Source organism: Cherax quadricarinatus, chromosome 3, assembly GCF_038502225.1.
Source record: "Cherax quadricarinatus isolate ZL_2023a chromosome 3, ASM3850222v1, whole genome shotgun sequence".
NCBI lineage: Eukaryota > Metazoa > Arthropoda > Malacostraca > Decapoda > Parastacidae > Cherax > Cherax quadricarinatus.
In genome coordinates this window covers 21,310,035-21,333,859 of record NC_091294.1, presented here as the reverse complement: position 1 = coordinate 21,333,859, position 23,825 = coordinate 21,310,035, and the positions used below count along the sequence as shown (strand labels likewise).

The following is a 23,825-nucleotide window of genomic DNA, read 5'->3' as shown; positions in this document are numbered from 1 at the left end:
GTCTAAACATTGGCTCGCAAATGGTCCGTTAACTCACTAATCGTCCTGCGTCTGGGACACGTACTCACGCTCTGAGCCGGCTGGGCCTGCCTTCCCAGCCAGTGTGCCATTGTTTACCAGTGAGTGACGGTCCCCTCACTTGCTCCTACAAAATATTTCATAATACATGTATTCCATTGATTTTAGTGCTTGAAAGTGCTAAATAAGCTACCATGGCTCCAAAGAAAGCTTCTAGTGCCAGCCCTTTGGTAAAGAATGTGAGAAACATATAATTTATGAAAAAGTTTGTGGAAAAATACAAAGGTGGTGGTGGTAGAGTGGAAGCAGTTGTAAACGATAGTGGTTGATGGTGGTAGAGGGTGGTAGTGATGGTGGTGGAAGGTAGTAGTGATGGTGGTAACAGTTGTAATAGTGGTAGAAGGTGGTAGTGATGGTGGTAGAGGGTGCCTTCTTTAGTGATTCAGCGATTCTACCAACTCCTCCAATGTTGTTGGAGTTATATAGGGCTACAGAAAACACCGCCACCTCAGCTGCTGCTTCACCACCATTATGGACGGCTTACTCTCAGTGGTCCTTATATACCCAACAACAACACAACACAACACCTCTCGTGACATACATAATGACTTATTTTATTCATTCTAGAGTATATTCCATGTTTCTATGTTATTAATACAGTGGACCCCTGACATTCGATATTAATCCGTTCCTGAGAGCTCATCGAATGTCGAAAATATCGAAAGTCGAATTAATTTTCCCCATAAGAAATAATGGAAATCAAATTAATCCATGCAAGACACCCAAAAGTATGAAAAAAAAATTTTTTACCACATGAAATTTTAAGTTAGCAATAGAATAATTACAATAACAATAGAATAATTGACACTTACCTTTAATAAAGATCTGGTGATGATTGATGGGATAGGAGGAGGGGAGAGTGTGGATGTTGTTAGTGTTTAGAAGGGGAATCCCCTTCCATTAGGACTTGAGGTATCAAGTCTTTTTCCGGGGTTACTTCCCTTCTTCTTTTAATGCCACTAGGACCAGCTTGAGTCACTGGACTTCTGTTGCACTACATAACTGACAGCCTCACCATGCCTAATCACACTATGTATACCACTATGATTCTTAAATCTTTCAAACCAACCTTTGCTGGCCTTAAATTCACTCACATCACCATTAGTTGCAGGCAATTTTTTTGCCAAATCATCATGCAACTGCCTAGCCTTTTCACAGATGATCACTTGAGAGATGCTATCTCCTGCTATCTGTTTTTCATTCATCCAAACCAATAACAGTCTCTCAACATCTTCTAACACTAGCGATCTCTGTTTCGAAAACAAAGAACATAAGAACATAAGAATGGAGGAACACTGCAGAAGGCCTACTGGCCCATGCAAGGCAGGTCCTTATCAAAATGACCTCTACCCAAAGCTACCGAAGAAATAACTCCTGTACCCAATGATACCAATCAAACCCAGCCCCTCCCACTCATATATTTGTCCAGTCTCTTCTTAAAGCTACCCAAGGTCCTAGCCTCTATCACCCCACTGGGAAGACTGTTCCACGCATCTACAACTGTTAGAAAACCAGTACTTACCTATGTCCTTTCTAAATCTAAATTTATCCAACTTAAATCCATTATTTCTGGTTCTTACCTGGTTCAACACCCTCAGTACTTTATTAATATCTCCCTTGTTTATGCCCGTCATCCACTTATACACCTCAGTGATATCTCCCCTCATTCTACGTCTCTCCAGAGAGTGGAGATTTAAGGCTTTAAGTCTATCTTCATACGGGAGGCTCCTTACACAGTAAATCATTTTAGTCATTCTTCTCTGTATGTTCTCTAATGAGTCCATATCCATCCTGTAGTAAGGGGACCAAAACTGAGCAGCATAATCTAAATGAGGCCTCACTAGTGATGTATAGAGCTGTAAAATAACTTATACTTATACTTCTTGAAATAAATCCAAGTAATCTGTTGGCCTTGTTGCGCACACTAAGGCACTGCTGTCTTGGCTTTAGATTTCTGCTTACCGTTACTCCCAAGTCTTTTTCACATTCTGTATGATCAAGCTCTACTTCACCTAGATTATAGCTTCGAGGGTTATTTTCATTACCAAGGGCTAGTACTTTACACTTATCCACATTGAACTTCATCTGCCATTTTTCACACCAAGACATTAATTTGCCCAAATCCTCCTGGAGTTCATTGGTATCCTCCTCAGAGTGAATTATACGGCCTATCTTTGTATCATCAGCAAACTTACTCATGTCACTCATAATCCCTTCATCAAGGTCTTTAATGTAAATTATGAACAAGAGAGGGCCTAAAACTAATCCTTGTGGAACGCCGCTAGTGACTAATCCCCATTCAGATTTCACTCCATTAATGGTAACTCTCTGCTTTCTATTGGTAAGCCATGCCTCTATCCATGCTAGAACTTTACCTCCTATACCATGAGCTGCCACTTTTCTTAAGAGTCTCTTGTGAGGTACTCTATCGAAGGCTTTACTAAAATCCAAATAAACAATATCATATTCTTTATCACTGTCAACTGCTTCAAATGTTCTATTGAAGAAGGTCAGTAAATTTGTCAGGCAGGAACGACCTCTCATGAACCCATGCTGAAAACTAAGTTGCACCTTTTGCAACAACAGCTTCCTTGATTGCCGTTTTCCTGCTCACTCTAGTAGAGATGGTTGATTGGGGTTTACTATACAACCTGGCCAGCTCCGACACACGCACTCCACTTCCGTACTTTGCAATTATCTCTTTCTTCATTTCAATACTCATTGGCACCTATTTTCTCAAAGCGTTGGCACTAGAAGCTTTCTTGGGGCCCATGGTTACTTATTTTGCAGAAACAAGCACCAAAAACAGTGATTATATGGATAATATGGAATGTACCGAATGTATCCTTAGATGCGCGCACACTGGCTGGCTTGTAAACACTGGCACACACGGAGCAGTTCAGGCCACACGTGGACACGTCTCATACGAATTGTATCAAATAGCGGGTTTTCAATCGAATGTCGATGCGAAATTTTTGCTTTAAAATGCATCGAATGTCGGGGGTCCACTGTATTGTTTATTATGTCATATTAGTTGAATTGTGATAGATAAATAAGCCGTAGAGTTGTTATTAGTGTCATATTCTCCAACAATTAACTTAACATCCCTCCTTCACACAAACAAGTCTTCAATAAGAACATAAGAAAGGAGGAACACTGCAGTAGGCCTGCTGGCCCATACTAGGCCAGTCCTTTACAAATCCAACCCACTAACAGAACAAATGCTACCCAAATAATAAGCTCAGGTGCAAGTCCAACTCAAATCCAACCCCTCTTACTTGTGTATTTATCCAACCTAAATTTGAAACTACCTAAGCCATAGCTTTTAGAACATAAGACAGGAGGAACACTGCAATAAGCCTGTTGGACCATACTAGGCCGGTCCTTCACAAATCCAACCCACTAACAGAACAAATGCTACTCAAGCAATAAGCTCAGGTGCAAGTCCAACTCAAATCCAACCCCTCTCACTCGTGTATTTATCCAACCTAAATTTGAAACTACCCAATGTTTTAGCTTCGATCACCCTACTAGGCAGACCGTTCCATTCATCAACTACCCCTCTTTCCACTGTTCATTTATACATTTTATTAGTGCTTTACATTTATTTGGCTTTCTTTTCTGCATGTAAATCTATATTTATGCTAGGGAAGTGACCCCTGAAGTGACCTAGAGTCCTTATGGAGGGGGATTCCCCTTCCAAACAATAACCTCTCTTCCCTCTCTCCTCCTCCCTGTCTTCCATTCATCAACAACAGCCTTCAATAAAGGTAACTGTCATGTTGAATGTTCATTCTTTTGTGCATGTAAATCTGTCTTTTAGGGAAAAAAAAAATTGTTGTTGATACTTCTGGGTGTCTGGAACGAATTAATTGGATTTACATTATTTCTTATGGGGAAAATTGATTCGAAAATCGTCTATTTCAATAATAGTCCCACTTCCAGGAACGGATTATGTACGATAATTGAGGGACCACTGTACATTACAATGTCATGCAGAACCCTACATAACATATGACACTAGGATCTTTCTTTGGAGCCATGGTAGCTTATTTAGCAGTTGCAAGCACTAAAATGAATGGAATAATATCAAATATTTCGTATGAACACATGAGGGGACCGTCACTCACTGGTAAACAATGCCACACTGGCTGGGAGTGGAGTGTGAGGCGGCTCGGGGCTGTGAGTACCCGTCTGAGACGAACGACTTCAGTGGTCCCTCGATAATAGTCGTCCTTTTCGGAAATTGTCACGATATTTTAGTCCAAACATTGGCTCGCAAATGGTCGGTTGACCCGCTAATCATCGTTCGTCCTGGACGCGTACTCACGGCTCTGAGCTGCCTCGGCCTCCCTTCCCAGCCAGTGTGCCATTGTTTACCAGTGAGCGACTGTCCCCTCATGTGTTCATACGAAATATTTCATAATATTCCATTCATTTTAGTGCTTGCAAGTGCTAAATAAGCTACCATGACTCCAAAGATAGCTCCTAGCGCCAAGCCTTTGGTAAAGAAGGTGAGAAATACGATTGAATTTAAGAAAAACATCATTGAACAATATGAAAGTGGCGTACGTGTGGCCGAACTGGCCAGGATGTATAACAAATTCCGTACAACCATATCTTCCATCGTGGCCAAGAAAAAGGAAATCAAGGAAGCTGTTGTTGCAAAGGGGTAAATATGCTGACAAAAATGAGATCACCAGTACTCGAAGAGGTTGAGAAGTTATTACTGGTGTGAATAGTGAGAAACAATTAGCAGGAGATAGTTTTATGATGTCGATTATTTGTGAAAAGGCTAGGCAGTTGCATGATGATCTGGTAAAGAAATTGCCTCCAATGAGTACTGATATTTATGAATTTAAGGCCAGCAAAGGTTGCTTTGAGAGATTTAAGGACCATAGTGGCATACACAGTGTGATCAGGCATGGTGAGGCTGCCAGTTCGGACAAAATTGCAGCTACAAAATTTGTAAGTGAATTCAAGGAGTACATAGAGCCTGAAGGACTGAAACCTTAACAAGCTTCTTTTGGGCTTCTTTTTGAAGAAAATGCCAGAGGACCTACATTACTCAGGAGGAAAAGGGACTGCCAGGACACAAGCCTATGAAAGACAGGCTGACGCTCATGTTCTGTGCTAATGCTAGTAGGGATTTCAAAGTGAAGCCGTTACTAGTGTACCATTCTGAAAATCCCAGTGTTAAAAAAAAACAGTGTTATGAAGAGTAAATTGTATGTGTTTTGGAGATCTAATAGTAAGGCATGGGTCACGAGGGAAATTTTCGTTGAGTGGTTCAATGAAGTGTTTGGCCCCAGTGTGAAGAATTACCTCCTGGAAAAAAAATTGGATCTCAAGTGCCTCCTAGTAATGGATAATGCACCTGCTCATCCTCCAAACTTGGATGACCTAATTCTGGAGGAGTTTGGGTTCATCACAGTAAAGTTCTTGCCCCCGAATACCACTCCTCTCCTCCAGCCCATGGACCAGCAGGTCATTTCAAACTTTAAAAAACTCTACACGAAAGCAATGTTTCAAAGGTGCTTTAATGGGAGGGAGTGACTACCAGGACTTTTAACTCTGCTTGGAGAAAATTGTGGCCAGATTGTGTCCACAACAGGGATTTTGAAGGGTTTGTGGCTGACCCTGATGAGCCTATGTCTATTGTGGCACTGGGGAGTTCCATGGGGTTGGATGTGAGTTTGGAGGATGTGGAAGAGTTGGTGGAGGACCACAATGAAGAGCTAACCACTGAGGAGTTGCAAGAGCTTCAGCAGGAAGAGCAACAGATTGCAGCTCAGAATCTTGCTGCAGAGGAGGAGGAAGAGAGATGGAAGAAGTTGCCTTCTTCAGAAATTAAGGAGATTTTTGAAATGTGGGGTAGGATGGAAAGATTTATGGAGAAACATCACCCTGAGAAGGATGTTGCAGGCTATATCGGCAACTTGTACAGTGACGGAGTCTTGGCCCATTTTAGGGAAGTTTTAAAGAGACACCAGAAACAGAGCTCTCTGGGCACTTTTTTTGCGAGACAGGACTCCAGTGACTCTCAAGCTGGTTCTAGTGGCATTAAGAAACAGAGAAGAGAAGCAACCCAAGAAAAGGACTTGGTACCTAAGGTGTTGATGGAAGGGGATTCCCCTTCCAAACAGTAACTAATCCAATCTCTCTCCTCCTCCAGTCTTCCATACACTAAGAAGAATCACCAATAAAAGTAAGTGTTATGCTGTTAATGTTTCATTCATCATTTCCCATTGTATTGTTTATGTACTACATCTATATTTCATGTAAAAAAAATTTTTGTTTTAATACTTCTGGGTGTCAGGAACGGATTAATTGTATTTACATTACAGTGGTCCCTCGATAATCGTAGTTCTCGAGAATCGTAGATTTCGGAAATCATGGGGATATTTTTGTATGAACATGGGCTCGCTAATAGTAGATTGAATCGCAAATAGTAGTTCGTCCGGGACAGGTACACACAGCTCCAAGCTGCCTCGCACTCCTTTCCCAGCCAGTGTGCCATTGTTTATCAGTGAGTGAGGATGATCCCACGAGTTCATATGATACATTTCATAATATTCCATTCGTTTTAGTGTTTGCAACTGCTAAATAAGTCACCATGGCTCCAAGGAAAGCTTCTAGTGCCAGCCTTTTGGTAAAGAATGTGAGAAACACATATAATTTAAGAAAAAGTTTGTAGAAAAATATGAAGGTGGTGGTGGTAGAGTGGAAGCAGTTGTGATAGTGGTTGATGGTGGTAGAGGGTGGTAGTGATGGTGGTAGTCATGGTTGTAGTTGTAATAGTGGTAATAGTTGTAATAGTAGTTGTAATACTGGTTCTTATAAGAACATAAGAATGGAGGAACACTGCAGAAGGCCTACTGGCCCATGCGAGGCAGGTCCTTATCAAAACGACTACTACCTAAAGCTTCCCAAGAAACAACTCCCTTACCCAATGACACCAATCAAACCCAGCCCCTCCCACTCATATATTTGTCCAGTCTCCTCTTAAAGCTACCCAAGGTCCCAGCCTCTATCACCCCACTGGGAAGACTGTTCCACGCATCTACAACTCTGTTAGAAAACCAGTACTTACCTATGTCCTTTCTAAATCTAAATTTATCCAACTTATATCCATTATTCCTGGTTCTTACCTGATTCGACACCCTCAGTACTTTATTAATATCTCCCTTGTTTATGCCCGTCATCCACTTATACACTTCAATGATATCTCCCCTCATTCTACGCCTCTCCAGAGAGTGGAGATTTAAAGCTCTAAGTCTATCTTCATACGGGAGGCTCCTTACACAGTAAATCATTTTAGTCGTTCTTCTCTGTATGTTCTCTAATGAGTCTATATCCATCCTGTAGTAAGGGGACCAAAACTGAGCAGCATAATCTAAATGAGGGCTCACTAGTAATGTATAGCGCTGTAAAATAACTTTTGGACTTCTGTTACTTATACTTCTTGAGATAAATCCAAGTAATCTGTTGGCCTTGTTGCGCACACTAAGGCACTGCTGCCTTGGCTTTAGATTTCTGCTCACCATGACTCCCAAGTCCTTTTCACATTCTGTATGATCAAGCTCTACTTCACCTAGATTATAGCTTCGAGGGTTATTTTCATTACCAAGGGCCAGCACCCTACGCTTATTGACATTGAACTTCATCTGCCATTTTTCAGACCAGGACATTAATTTGTCCAAATCCTCCTTAAGTTCATTGCTATCCTCCTCAGAGTGAATTATACGGCCTATCTTTGTATCATCAGCAAACTTACTCATGTCGCTCGTAATCCCTTCATCAAGGTCATTAATGTAAATTATGAACAAGAGAGGGCCTAAAACTGATCCTTGTGGAACGCCACTAGTGACTAATCCCCATTCAGATTTCACTCCATTAATGGTAACTCTCTGCTTTCTATTGGTAAGCCATGCCTCTATCCATGCTAGAACTTCACCTCCTATACCATGAGCTGCCACTTTTTTCAAGAGTCTCCTGTGAGGTACTCTATCGAAGGCTTTACTGAAATCCAAATAAACAATATCATATTCCTTATCACTGTCAACTGCCTCAAATGTTCTATTGAAGAATGTCAGCAAGTTTGTCAGGCAGGAACGACCTCTCGTGAATCCATGCTGAGATTCATTTATCAAGTTATGCTCTTCAAGGTGACTTCTAAAAATGTCAGGTATAATTGATTCTAATAACTTGCCCACTATAGATGTCAGGCTTATTGGACGGTAATTTGAAGGAGCGGACTTATTCCCTGATTTGAATATAGGAACCACATTAGCCATCTTCCACAACTCTGGCACAACACCGGTAAGGATGGACGCATTAAACACACTTGTTAATGGCTGACTAAGCTCCATCTTGCATTCCTTAAGTACCCTGGAAAACAACTCATTGGGTCCTGGGGACTTATTTTGCTTCAGTTTGTCTATCTGTTTAATAACCATGTCCCTCGTGACAGTAATATTAGTTAATTTAAATTCATCAGGAACTAAATAATTGTTAATTACTGGAATCTCATTTACATCTTCCTGTGTAAAAACTGACAAAAAATTAGTCATTAAATAAGGAACACATTTCCAGTTCATTATCCGTCAGCTGTCCATTCCCAATTTTCAGAGGTCCTACTTTTTCCTTCACCTTCGTCCTATACACTTGAAAGAACCCCTTTGGATTAGTCTTTGATTCATTAGCAACTCTAATTTCATCGTCACGTTTAGCCTTTCTAATCCCCTTTTTTACTTCTCTTTTAAGCTGAACATATTGGTCAGTAAGGTTAACCTCTCCTCTTCTGATGCGCCTATAAATTCCCCTTTTCTCCCCTAATAGATGCTTTAACCTACTGTTAACCCATTTGGGAGTGTTATTATTAGACCTAATATCTCTCTGGGGAATGTATATACTCTGGGCATGGTGTACATTATTAAGAAAAAAATCATAAAAGCAGATCCCTCCATAATCAATTAAATCATTAGCTAGATAACCCCCAATCAAGATTAGACAGATATTCCCTAAGTCCATTATAATCGGCAGAACGGAAATCAGGGATTTTTACTATATTATCATTATTCTTGCATTCCCAGTTAATGCTAAAAGTGATGGATTTGTGATCAGTTGCGCCAAGCTCTTTAGTGATCAACAGATTATTCACGAGTGTTTCCTTATTTGACAAGACTAGGTCTAGCAAATTATCACCCCTGGTAGGCTCTGTTACACTCTGCTTCAGAAAACAGTCCTGAACTGTTTCCATAAAGTCACTGGACTCTAGATTACCTGTCAAAGAATTCCAGTCAATTTGACTAAAGTTAAAGTCCCCTACTATGACTATGTTATTGTGTCTAGAAGCCCTAACAATTTCGTCCCAAAGAAGTCTCCCTCTATCGTGATCCAAGCCTGGAGGTCGGTATATTACACCTAGAATTAGTTTTTCTTGACCCTCTACAAACTCTACCCAAACAGATTCTGCTACCGCTCCATCTATTTTTATACCTGTTTTTATGCAACAATTAATATTTTCTCGAACATATAATGCAACTCCTCCCCCCTTCCCATTACATCTATCCACATTGAACAACTTAAATCCCTGTATATTGCACTCAGCAGTCATATCCCGACTCTTTAAATCATACCACGTTTCAGTTAATGCAATGATATCAAAGTTCCCAGCACATGCTACCAAACGTAGTTCATTAATTTTATTTCTTGCACTTTGACTGTTAGCATAAAATACCATCATACGTTTTTTCTTCTGCACATTTTTCCTATTCATCTTTGTTTTTACAAAATTTCTGAAATTATCATTATCCAGAGTTACTCCATGACAGTTACTATTAAGATTCTTAATATCAGAGCATAAGTCAATATATCCATACTCATTATTTATCATTTCTAAACCTATACCTCTAACTAATCCTAGTTTAAAGTCCTAACAACCCCCTCAACTGAGTTAGCAAGAAAGCCCACACCTGCCCTGGATAAGTGAACCCCATCCCTGGCATACATGTCATTTCAGCCATAGAAGTTGTCCCAGTTGTCAATGAATGGTACTGCATTATCCTTACAGTGTTTATCCAGCCAACAATTAATACCAATTGCTCTGGACAACCATTCATTACCAACACCTCTTCTTGGCAAAATGCCACATATAACAGGGTGCCCCCCCCTTCTTCCTAATGATGTCTATAGCTGTCCTGAACTTCCTAACTAAATCCTCACTTCTACGCTTGCCTACATCATTGCCTCCAGCATTGAGGCAAATAATAGGATTGATCCCATTACCGTTCATGATGTTGTCAAGCCGGCTAACAATGTCCTCCATCCCAGCCCCAGGAAAGCAAACCCTCTGTCTCCTACTCCTGTCCTTCAAGCAGAATGCCCTATCCATGTATCTAACCTGGCTATCCCCAACAACAACAATATTCTTACCTTCCTTGTTGTCGTTTGTCGTGACGGTCCCAGTAGTCGTCTCACATTCGTCGGGTAGCACTGAGAATGCGTTGGAGGTTTCCACAAGAGTTTCCACAGCAGTCTCTTTCTTCTTCATCGTTTCTGGCTTTCCATTTGTCTTCTTGATCGTCAACTTCGTCGTCCCCTGCTGTCCAGCCACTGACCACGATCCCTTCTTGACCTGGGGACTTGAAACGGGAGGAATACTACGAATCCTCTTGTTTTCCTCAGTCAGTCTTCGTATCTCTATCTTCGCTACCCTCAATTCTTCCTTAAGCTGCTGGTAAAGTTGCTCGATGGAGGGCATCTTGGTTCAGTCCACGGGGAGCACACAAAGCACTTCTTCAGTATATAGTCCTACTGTCTTCAAGCTATGTCCTAGAATTTGTATTGATAAAGCCACTGGATGGCGAAACGTCTACAATAAATATACCCAGATGTTGCACATGTGTCTTAATTTCACAAACAGGCTAGCTTTAGAACTTTACATTTATCTACATTGAACTGCATCTGCCACTTTTCTGACCACAAATTGAGTTTGTCTAAATCCTCCTGAAGATGTGAGACATCAACGTCTGAATCGATTATCCTACCTATCTTCATGTCATCAGCAAATTTGCTTATGTCACTAGTAATTCCCTTGTCAAGGTCGTTTATATATATAATAAACAACAATGGGCCTAAAACTGATCCCTGCGGAACGCCACTTGTTACAGATCCCCACTCAGATTTAACCCCATTTATGCACACTCTCTGCCTCCTATTAGTGAGCCATGACTCGATCCATGACAGCACTTTTTCCCTAATGCCATGAGCAGCTACTTTCTTCAAAAGTCTCTGATGCGGCACTCTATCAAAAGCCTTACTAAAATCTAAATAAACAATATCGAATTCTTTATTCTGATCAACGGCTTTGCTGAAGAAGGTTAATAAATTAGTTAGGCAGGAATGGCCCCTGGTGAAACCATGTTGAGTATCATTAATCAAATTATGCCTATCGAGATGGCTTCTTATATTATCAGCTATAATTGACTAGTAATTTGCCTACAATTGAGGTTAGGCTTATTGGGCGGTAATTTGACGGTAACGACTTGTCCCCTGCTTTAAAAATAGGAATTACATTAGCCATCTTCCACATATCAGGCACTACACTTGTTTGAAGAAATAAATTAAAAATATTTGTTAAAGGTTCACAGAGTTCCACTTTACACTCTTTAAGAATCCTTGAAAAAAGTTCATCAGGGCCCGGGGATTTATTTTGCTTTAACCGGTCTATCTGTTTGATAACCATTTCGCTAGTAAGTAAGTAAGTAAGTTTATTCAGGTATACACAAATACAGTTACATAGAATTATCATACATAGCAGCATATGTGTAGAGAACCTGGGATAACCCAAAAAAGTCAGACAGAGTGACTTATTTCCATTGGGGTCCTTTTACCTTATTTTTATAATATAAAGGTTATAATATTTTCTTATTATTCTACAATGAGGGTAACATCTTATTATCATACTAAAAAGACTATCTACTACACCAAGGTCATTAAGACTATCTACAATACGAGGGTCATTACTAGGAATATGGTAAAATTTACACGTATGTTAGCTAAAAAATAGAAAATCATTCCCCTCCCTTTCTGTAGCTACATTCATCAGACACCTTTTGGCACTCTTCTTGAACTGGTTCATGCTATGACTGGCTTTGACATGTGCGGGCAGTCTGTTCCATTCCTTTATTGCTGTACAATAAAAGGTGTTTGAAGCCTGGCCACTGACTGTGGGTACTACAAAGTTGTGCTCTCTCCCCCTTGTACTATGATTGCTTTGGTTCCCAACCTTGACAAAATTGACAGCAAGATATTCTGGACATTGTTTGTGAGCAATTTTATAAACATGATTTAGCTTCAGTTGTTTTACTCTGTCTTCAGCATTCAGCATATCCAACTGTGACTGTGATATTGCATAATTTATCATCTTCAAGCCCACAATAAAAATTAATTACTGGGATATTGTCATTGTCTTCCTGAGTGAAAACCGAGAGAAAATAATTAAGAATAGAACACATTTCATATTGTAATAATGTTGGTAGAATTACCGACATTATGTAAAGTAAAAGGACACAAGTGCAACTAATGTGACATTTTAATGTGGCAATGTTTCGCTCTCCAGGAGCTTTGTCAAGCCGATACAAACAGTATATGGACACAGAGGGTATATAAAGGCTCAGAGTGAGGTGCAATACTAGTGAGGTACCATATCGATGTTCACAGGTGGTAGTAGTAGTAGTGACAAAAGTTGTAGTAGTAGTAGTAAGACAATATGGTAGAGCAATTAATTCGTACATGAGTGAAAGGATATAAAAGTTATTACTTGGGTAACATAAAAATAGGTTGGACAAACATAGACTGGAAAGAGAAGGCCTGTTTCATTGTTCACCCTCTGTAATGTGCCCTGTGTAGTATAACAGGAGAGACTATGTGATGGCAGGGTTTACTGTTTTCAGGAGGATTCTTTCTAAGACTTCAGAGATGGTGAAGCTGCCGTTGTTTTGTTTAATAGTATTCGAAACGGCGATCAGTGCTGATTCGAGGCACTTGCGTCTGCGGAAATTAGTTTCTTTGATCACTAATTGGGCGTCCCTGAATTTCATGAGATGATTGGTGGAACTTCGGTGTTGTACACAGGCGTTGTTCATGTTATCATTCCTACATGCGTAAATGTGTTCATTGAGGCGGGTTTCGAGGTTTCTTGCTGTTTCACCTACATAAATCTTGTCACAGCCTCCACAGGGTATATTGTAAACCCCTGCATTGACTGGTTCATGGTGCTTTGATTTTGTCCTGGTTAGATCCTTTATTGAAGTGCTAGAAGCGATGGCGACTCTGGTGTTAGCTTGTGAAAGTGCTTTGGAAATGTTCAGTGCAACCTAGCTGTTGGGAAGAATTATAACTTTGTTGGGAGTGGTGTTGGTGCGTGGAGAATTAATGATCGGAAGAGCTCTTTTCTTGCAGTCTTTGATGAAAAAGGAAGGAAAATGTAACTCAGTGAGGTTTGGTGAATGTATGTACATTCCTCGTCAAGAAACTCAGGACTACAAATTCGGTATGCTCTTAGGAAAAACCCGATGATGATGCCTCTTTTGGTCTTGGTATCTTGACTGGAATAGAAGTGTATGAGATCATTTTTATTGGTAGGTTTCCGATAAACTTGAAATCTTTGGTTGTTGTCTACTTTGTGAATGAGGATGTCGAGGAAAGGTAGCTTGTCATTGGACTCTTCTTCTTGTGTAAACTGGATCGCCGGTTCAACTGCGTTGAGCCTTGCCTGAAGATTCCGTACATCAAAACGTTTGGGAGTTATTACGAGGATGTCGTCCACATAATGTAACCAAGTGACGCTTGAAGGGATGATGTTTGCGAAGTGTTCGGACTCTAGGTGTTCCATGTATAAGTTGGCTAGGACGGCACTGATGGGGGACCCCATTCCCATGCCGTAGGTTTGTTTGTAGAGCTTGTTGTTGAAAGAAAAACAGTTGAAATTAACACAGAGTTCAATCAAGTCAACAAAATCTCCGGGAGGTAGAGGAAGATTAAGGTCCTGATTGACTTTACGTCGTAGAACCTCGATGGCTTTTGTGGTAGGTACTTTTGTGAAGAGGGAAGTCACGCCCAAACTGCTTAGTTTCTTGTTACGGATGGAGAGGTTGCGTATGCGGTTGAGAAGGTCGCCTGAGTGTTTAAGATGAGCGGGGCTGATGGTCCCCAGAAGGCAGGAAAGATGTTTGGCAAGAGCTCCGGCTAGTTTGTGTGGAGCACTGCCTATACCTGACGTGATGGGTCTGAGAGGAATATTGTGTTTATGGGTCTTGGGTAAACCATACATGTGTGCTGGTTTAGGGTTGCTTGGTAACAAGTACAGAAGTTTCTTCCCTTCTCTAGTGCGTTTGAGTATTTGTCTGGTTTTGTATAGAAAATCTTTGGTGAGTGTTTCCCACTGTTGAGTGCTGATGGGTTCGTATGTAGACTGATCATTCAAAAGGCCCATCATTTTAGTGTTGTAGTCACTGGTGTTGAGTATGACGACTCCACCTCCTTTGTCGGCGGTGGTGATGATAATGTTGGGGTCGTTGGCAAGGTTCTTAAGGGCAGTGATGTATCGTCTAGGAAGATTAGAAGAAGAAGGTTCGCATAAAGCTGCAGTGAGAAGACCCTGTATATAACCCTTCAGGAAGTTGCTGTCACTGTGTCTATGGTTCCTGGTAACTAGATTGAGTTGATAGTTAGGTTTGCGTATGTTGATGGTAAATTTGAGTCCCAAAGTACTTTCACAAGCTAACACCAGAGTCGCCATCGCTTCTGGCACTTCAATAAAGGATCTAACCAGGACAAAATCAAAGCACCATGAACCAGTCAATGCAGGGGTTTACAATATACCCTGTGGAGGCTGTGACAAGATTTATGTAGGTGAAACAGCAAGAAACCTCGACACCCGCCTCAATGAACACATTTACGCATGTAGGAATGATAACCTGAACAACGCCTGTGTACAACACCGAAATTCCACCAATCATCTCATGAAATTCAGGGACGCCCAATTAGTGATCAAAGAAACTAATTTCTGCAGACGCAAGTGCCTCGAATCAGCACTGATCGCTGTTTCGAATACTATTAAACAAAACAACGGCAGCTTCACCATCTCTGAAGTCTTAGAAAGAATCCTCCTGAAAACAGTAAACCCTGCCATCACATAGTCTCTCCTGTTATACTACACAGGGCACATTACAGAGGGTGAACACTGAAACAGGCCTTCTCTTTCCAGTCTATGTTTGTCCAACCTATTTTTATGTTACCCAAGTAATAACTTTTATATCCTTTCACTCATGTACGAATTAATTGCTCTACCATATTGTCTTACTACTACTACTACAACTTTTGTCACTACTACTACCACCTGTGAACATCGATATGGTACCTCACTAGTATTGCACCTCACTCTGAGCCTTTATATATACCCTCTGTGTCCATATACTGTTTGTATCGGCTTGACAAAGCTCCTGGAGGACGAAACGTTGCCACAATAAAATGCCACATTAGTTGCACTTGTGTCCTTTTACTTTACATTTCATTCTCCCTGTCAGTGAGATGCCCAGAGTTATTTTTAAGGGGACCTATCTTATCTCTAACTTTTGTTCTATAAACCTGGAAAAAACCTTCTGGGTTAGTTTTCGAATCCCTAGCAACTTTAATTTCATAGTCCCGTTTAGCCTTCCTTATCCCCTTTTTAATGTCCCTCTTAACCCTTTGACTGTTGCGGCCGTATATATACTCATAAATTCTAGCGGCTTCAAATCAAGCAGGAGAAAGCTGGTAGACCCACATGTGAGAGAATGTGTCTGTGTGGTCAGTGTGCACCATATAAAAAAAATCCTGGAGCACGTAGTGCATAATGAGAAAAAAAAAACTCCGACCGTTTTTAATTAAAATGCCAACTTTGTGGTCTATTTTCGTATAGTATTTGTGGTTGTATTCTCATTTTCTTGGTCTCATTTGATAGAATGGAAACTATATTATAGAAATAGAGGTGATTTTGATTAATTTTACTATAAAAAGAACCTGGAAACGGAGCACAGAGTACGGGAAATGTTTGATTTTTGCCAATGTTCAAAAGTAAACAAATGATGTCATTGTCCAATAAATGTCCAAGTAGCCATTTTAATATGCAGTCATGAATGGGTTGATGTTATTTATACAATTATTACAATATTGCAGTAGTCTGCATAACAGTAAATCTTCTATTTTTTGTTTGAATAAAAATTCAAAATAAAAAGCAAGAGTAATATCAGAGGGGCCTGGAGACATGACTGATGAACAAAGAAAATGTTATTTTAGAGCCAGGAATATCTGCATTGTTCATTCTGGACCTTATTTTGAAATTGTCATATTTTTTAATTTTTGTGAAATTGGCCAAATTGGGTAGTTGAATCAGTAAATGGGCAGTTTCTTGTACTCAATCGATGGAAAAAATGGAGCTCTGAAGAAATAGCTATGAGTCTGGTTGACTGGAATAATGGAATTAGCCGAAAATAGGGCTCAAAGTGGGCAAAATCACCGATTTGTAAATATCGCCTAGGTCACTAACTTCACGAGAGCGTAATTCCATCAGTTTTCCATCAAATTTCATTTTTTTGGCATCTTTACAATTGGGAAAATATTCTCTATCATTTCATAAGAAAAAATAATTTTTTATTTTTTTTTGAAATTTTGTGACACCAGGAGACACCTCAGGATTGGGGGTTGTGACAGTCAAAGGGTTAATGTCAATATATTGATTCATAAGACGACCCTCACCTCTTTTGATATGCCTATAAATTCCTTTCTTGTCCTAAAAGATATTTGAGCCTATTATTAATCCATTTGGGGTCATTTCTATTCGATCTAATTTCCTTATATGGGATAAATGTCCTTTGGGCAGCATGTATTGTGTTAAGAAAGCTGTTATACTGATAGCTCTCTTCGTTACTCCAGTCTACAGATGATAAGTGTTCTCTAAGAACATAAGAACATAAGAACGAAGGAACACTGCAGAAGGCCTACTGGCCCATGCGAGGCAGGTCCAAGTCTCCTACCGGCTTAAGCCAATGCACCCAACCTTGTCAGGTCAGGTCACATTGACTTAAGGGAGGAACACGGCAACCGACCTGGTAGCACAAGCTATCAGGTCCAGCTCACACCCACCCACATCCACTCATGTATTTATCCAACCTATTTTTAAAGCTACACAACGTTTTGGCCTCTATAACTGTACTCGGGAGTTTGTTCCACTCATCCACAACTCTATTACCAAACCAGTACTTTCCTATATCCTTCCTGAATCTGAATTTTTCCAACTTAAAACCATTGCTGCGAGTCCTGTCTAGGCTAGGTATTTTCAGCACACTATTTACATCCCCTTTATTTATTCCTGTCTTCCATTTATACACCTCAATCATATCCCCCCTAATTCTACGTCTTTCTAGAGAGTGCGGATTCAGGGCGCTTAGTCTATCCTCATAGGGAAGGTTTCTGATACATGGGATCAACTTTGTCATCCTCCTTTGTACATTTTCCAGAGAATTTATATCCATCCTGTAATACGGTGACCAAAACTGTGCAGCATAATCTAAATGAGGCCTAACCAAGGATGTATAGAGTTGAAGAACAACCTGAGGACTCCTATTATTTATGCTTCTTGATATGAAGCCAAGGATTCTATTAGCTTTATTGCGAACACTTATGCACTGTTGTCTTGGTTTCAGATTACTGCTAACCAGAACTCCTAAATCTTTTTCGCAATCCGTAATATTAAGATCTACATTATTTAGTTTATATGTGGCATGGTTATTGTCCTGTCCAACATTTAGAACTTTGCATTTGTCTATATTAAACTGCATCTGCCACTTCTCCGACCACTGCATCAGTCTATTCAAATCTTCCTGGAGTGCTCGAATGTCCTCGTCAGAATGAATTCGATGGCCTATTTTGGTGTCATCGGCAAACTTGCCGATGTCGCTCTTTATACCCTCATCTATGTCGTTTATGTAGATTGTGAACAGCAGGGGGCCCAACACTGACCCCTGTGGAACACCGCTCGTAACGCTTCCCCACTCTGATTTCTCCCCATTTATGCAAACTCTCTGCTGCCTATTTGTCAACCATGCCTCGATCCAGGAAAAAATTTCTCCTCCTATTCCATGTGCTTTAATTTTCCTCAATAGTCTCTGATGTGGGACCCTGTCAAAAGCCTTACTGAAGTCCATATACACAATATCATATTCATTAATTACCATGACCTACCTCCTCAAATACCTTAGTGAAAAAAGTTAATAAATTCGTAAGGCAGGAACGCCCCTTTGTAAAACCATGCTGAGATTCGTTGATTAATTTATGCTTTTCAAGGTGGCTACGAACTGCCTCGGCAATTATTGATTCCATAAATTTTCCCACTATGGAGGTTAGGCCATTGTAATCTGCTAAGTGAAAATCTGGAACTGTTACTGAGTTAACCCTACTATCATACGTCCAGTCAATGCTTAAAGTACAGTGGACCCCCGCATAACGATGGCATCACATAGCGATTATTTCGCATACCGCTTACTTTAATCGCAAAATTTTTGCCGCGCATACCGATTAAAAACCCGCTCACCGATTTTCGTCCGAGACGCGTCCAATGTGCGCCCTCAGCCAGCCTCACATGTGCCGCCCGTGCCATTGTTTACCAGCCAGCCTCCGCGCTAACATCCAAGCATACACTCGGAATATTTCGTATTATTACAGTGTTTTCGGTGCTGTTTCTGGAAAATAAGTGACCATGGGCCCCAAGAAAGCTTCTAGTGCCAACCGTACACCAATAAGGGTAAGAATACCCATTGAAATGAAGAAAGAGATCATTGATAAGTATGAAAGTGGAGTGCGTATCGCCGACCTAGTCAAGTTGTACAAGAAACCCCAATCAACCATCGCTACTATTGTGGGCACCAAAAAGACAATCAAGGAAGCTGTTCTTGCCAAAGGTTTAACTGTGTTTTCGAAACAAAGATCGCAAGTGATGGAAGATGTTGAGAGACTCTTATTGGTGTGGATAAATGAAAAACAGCTAGCAGGAGATAGCGTCTCTCAAGCGATCATATGTGAAAAGGCTAGGAAGTTGCATGACGATTTAATTAAAAAAATGCCTGCAACTAGTGATGATGTGAGTGAATTTAAGGCCAGCAAAGGTTGGTTTGAGAGATTTAAGAAGCGTAGTGGCATCCATAGTGTGATAAGGCATGGTGAGGCTGCCAGTTCGGACCACAAAGCGGCTGAAAAATATTTGCAGGAATTCAAGGAGTACATAGAAACTGAAGGACTGAAACCTGAACAAGTGTTTAATTGTGATGAAACAGGCCTGTTCAGGAAGAAAATGCCAAGCAGGACCTACATTACTCAGGAGGAAAAGGCACTCCCAGGACATAAGCCTATGAAAGACAGGCTTACTCTTCTCATGTGTGCCAATGCTACTGGTGATTGCAAAGTGAAGCCTTTATTAGTGTATCACTCTGAAACTCCCAGAGCGTTCAGGCAAAAGAATGTCCTCAAGGATAATTTGTGTGTGCTGTGGAGGGCAAACAGTAAGGCATGGGTCACTAGGGAATTTTTCTATAACTGGTTACACCATGCATTTGCCCCCAATGTGAAAGATTACCTAACTGAAAAGAAATTAGAACTTAAGTGCCTCCTGGTGTTAGACAATGCCCCTGGTCATCCTACAGACGTGGCAGAGCGACTTTATGGGGACATGAGCTTCATTAAGGTGAAGTTTTTGCCTCCTAATACCACTCCTCTCCTGCAGCCCATGGACCAGCAGGTTATTTCCAACTTCAAGAAACTGTACACAAAAGCTCTGTTTGAAAGGTGCTTTGTAATGACCTCAGAAACTCAACTGACTCTAAGAGAGTTTTGGAGAGATCACTTTAATATCCTCAATTGTGTAAACCTTATAGGTAAGGCTTGGGAGGAAGTGACTAAGAGGACCTTGAACTCTGCTTGGAAGAAACTGTGGCCAGAATGTGTAGACAAAAGGGATTTTGAAGGGTTTGAGGCTAACCCTGAGAATCCTGTGCCAGTTGAGGAATCCATTGTGGCATTGGGAAAGTCCTTGGGGTTGGAGGTTAGTGGGGAGGATGTGGAAGAGTTGGTGGAGGAGGACAATGAAGAACTAACCACTGATGAGCTGATAGATCAACTTCAAGAGCAAGAGGCCAGACCTGGGGAAACTGGTTCAGAGGAGGGGAGAGAGAAATTGAAGAAGTTGCCTACTACAAAGATAAAGGAAATCTGTGCAAAGTGGCTTGAAGTGCAAACCTTCATGGATGAAAATCACCCTCACACAGCTATTGCAAGCCGTGTTGGCAACCTGTACACTGACAATGTTGTGAAACACTTTAGGGAAGTCATAAAGGAACGAGAGGTACAGGCCACTATGGACAGATTTGTGCGAAAGAAGTCCAGTGACTCTGAAGCTGGCCCTAGTGGCATTAAAAGAAGAAGGGAAGTAACCCCAGAAAAGGACTTGCTACCTCAAGTCCTAATGGAAGGGGATTCCCCTTCTAAACAGTAAGAAGATAATGCTCTCCCCTCCTCCCATCCCATCAATCATCACCAGATCTTCAATAAAAGTAAGTGTCATGTAAGTGTGCATGCCTTTTTCAGTTTGTGTGTATTAAAATTAATATTTCATGTGGTAAAAAAAATTTTTTTTTCATACTTTTGGGTGTCTTGCACGGATTAATTTTATTTCCATTATTTCTTATGGGGAAAATTCATTCACATAACGATTATTTCGCATAACAATTACCCCTCTTGCACGGATTAAAATCGTTAACCGGGGGTCCACTGTAATTGATTTGTGGTCGCTAGCACCAAGTTCCTCTGAAATTTCTAAATTATTAACAAGGGATTCATTGTTTGCCAGAACTAAGTCAAGCAAGTTATTTCCCCTTGTAGGCTCTGTCACAAACTGCTTCAAAAAACAATCCTGAACTACTTCTAAGAAGTCGTTTGATTCTAAATTCCCAGTCAAGAAATTAAAATCAATATGACTAAAGTTAGTCTCTTAGAATTACTACGTTATCATGCCTGGTGGCCTTAACAGTTTCCTCCCATAGTAGTCTCCCTTGGTCCCTATCTAAGTTTGGGGGACGGTATATTACACCTAAAATCAATTTTTCATGTCCCTCTGAAAATTTTATCCAAACAGACTCAGTATGGGTTTCAGACTTTATACCTGTTTTTATGCAACAGTTCAAGCGATCTCGGACATACAGTGCCACCCTACCCCTCTTCCCGATACTTCTGTCCACTTGGAACAACTTAAAACCCTGCATGTGACACTCAGCAGGCATGTCCCGATTTTTTTGTATTGAACCACGTCTCAGTTAAGGCAAATACTTCAATGTTACCTGCACTAGCAACTAGTCTCAACTCGTCCATCTTGTTCCTAGCACTACGACTATTTGTGTAATATATATTCAAGAACCCTCCCTTCTCTTTTTTCTTCCTGATTTCTGTTCCTCCACTATGCCTGTTGCTCTCCTTATCACCTAATGCCATTGGCTTTCCTATGTTCATCAATAACTCTTCCTCATTTTGCCTATAACTGGTTTCCTTAAAACTCACACTATCGTTACACTCAATATTCATTGATTTTCCACGGAAACCCATACCACTATCTATTTCTAGTTTAAAGACCTAACTGCTCCCTCAACTGTGTTGGCCAGTGCTCCCACCCCAAACCTAGATAAGTGAACCCCATCCCTGGCCATAGAAGAGGTCCCAGTTGTCAATGAATGTTACTGCATTTTCCTTACAGTATTTGTCCAGCCAACAATTGACACCAATTTCCCTGGACAACCATTCATTTCCAACTCCTCTCCTTAGCAAAATGCCACATATGACAGGTTTCCCACCCTTCCTCCTAATTATCTCTATTGCTGACTTATACCTGCTAATAAGGTCCTCACTCCTACGTCTGCCAACATCGTTGCCTCCAGCACTGAGACAGATAATAGGATTGCTCCCATTACCTCACATGATGTTATCCAGACTGCTAACAATATCCTTCATCCCAGCCCCAGGAAAACACACTCTCTGCCTCCTACTCCTATCCTTCAAGCAAAATACCCTATCCATGTACCTAATCTGGCTATCCCCAACAACAACAATGTTTTTACCTTCCTTGGCGTTGTCCGTCGTGATGCTCCCAGTAGTCGACTCACATTCGACAGGTTGCGTTACACCACTTGTGGAATTTGTCAAGACGTTCTCGATGGTTTTCGTTGGGGTTTCTAGGGATGTCTCGCTCACGTCAGCCAATGCTTCTTTGGTGCTCGTTGTGACATTCCCAGTAGAACACCCACATTCGTCAGGTAGCACCGAAAATGGGTTGGAAGTTTCCACAGTAGTCTTCTGGGTCCTCGTTGTTTCTACCTCTCCAACAGCCTTCTTGATCCTCAGCTTGGTTCCATGTTGCCAGGCCACTGGCCAAGTTCCCCTCTTAACCTGGGGACTCACAACAGGAGGATTACTTCGAATCCTCTTGTTCTCCGTTAATCGCCGTATCTCCTGCTTAGCATCCCTAAGCTCTTCTTTCAGCTGCTGGTAAAGTTGCTCAAGAGAGGGCATCCTGGTTCAGATTCACAGAGAGCACACAAACAGGTCTTCACAGAGCTAAGTACACGTCACCACTGAGCTAAGTACACATCACCACTCTAGCTAAGTACACGTCACCACTGTTAAGTACACGTCACCACTGAGCTAAGTACACGTCACCACTGAGCTAAGTACACGTCACCACTGTGCTAAGTACATGTCACCACTGTGATAAAATTAAGACACATGTGCAACATCTGGGTATCTTTATTGTAGACATTTCGCCATCCAGTGGCTTTATCAATACAAATTCTAGGACATAGCTTGAAGATAGGACTATATACGGAAGATGAGGTAATCAGTCCCTCAACCTTGGAGTAGGTGCAAAGAGCACCATAGTCGTGGAGATTCAGAAGCAGAAGCAAGGAGCCTGGCGCTTATATAGTAATGTCAGGTGTAGCAGACGAGGGCATAGTCACTGGTAGGCGGGATTCCCCAGTGGAAGTAGGTCCTTCCCAAAGAGATGGGTTAGTTGTAGTAGTAGTTGTCATAGTTGTGAAGGTTATGTACATGTCCTCAGAATCAAGATTCCATGATGTTGCAGTGTCTGACAAGTTGTGCAAGAATGGTATATAATACCGACAAGATGAAATTAAGACACATGTGCAACATCTGGGTATCTTTATTGTAGACGTTTCGCCATCCAGTGGCTTTATCAATACAAATTGATTGATGAAGCCACTGGATGGTGAAACGTCTACAATAAAGATACCCAGAATTTGTATTGATAAAGCCACTGGATGACGAAACGTCTACAATAAAGATACCCAGATGTTGCACATGTGTCTTAATTTCATCTTGTCGGTATTATATACCATTCTTGCACAACTTGTAAGACACATAGGCAACAATTAGGCAACTTTATTCCGAAACGTTTCGCCTACACAGTAGGCTTCTTCAGTCGAATACAGAAAGTAGGCAGGAACAGTAGAGATGTGAAGACGATGTAATCAGTCCGTCACCCTAGAAGTCGTAGAATTTGAGGTTGTCAGTCCCTCAGCCTGGAGAAGTTCAGTTCCATAGTCAGGTGCAAGTCCGACTCAAATCCAACCCCCCTCTCACTCATG

At 41.0% G+C, this 23,825-nt stretch overlaps 1 protein-coding gene across 1 annotated transcript in view; it reads left to right on the top strand.

Moving 5' to 3' along the window:
* The window catches only part of LOC138853519 (tigger transposable element-derived protein 1-like), a 176,560-nt gene extending 153,156 nt beyond the window's left edge, over positions 1-23,404 (top strand). The window contains exon 2 of the mRNA XM_070090677.1: positions 19,465-23,404. Within this exon, the coding sequence (XP_069946778.1) occupies positions 19,465-20,668 (1,204 nt within the window). The 3' untranslated portion in view covers positions 20,669-23,404. The remainder of the gene's footprint in view (positions 1-19,464) is intronic.
* The last annotated feature ends 421 nt before the right edge of the window (positions 23,405-23,825 follow it).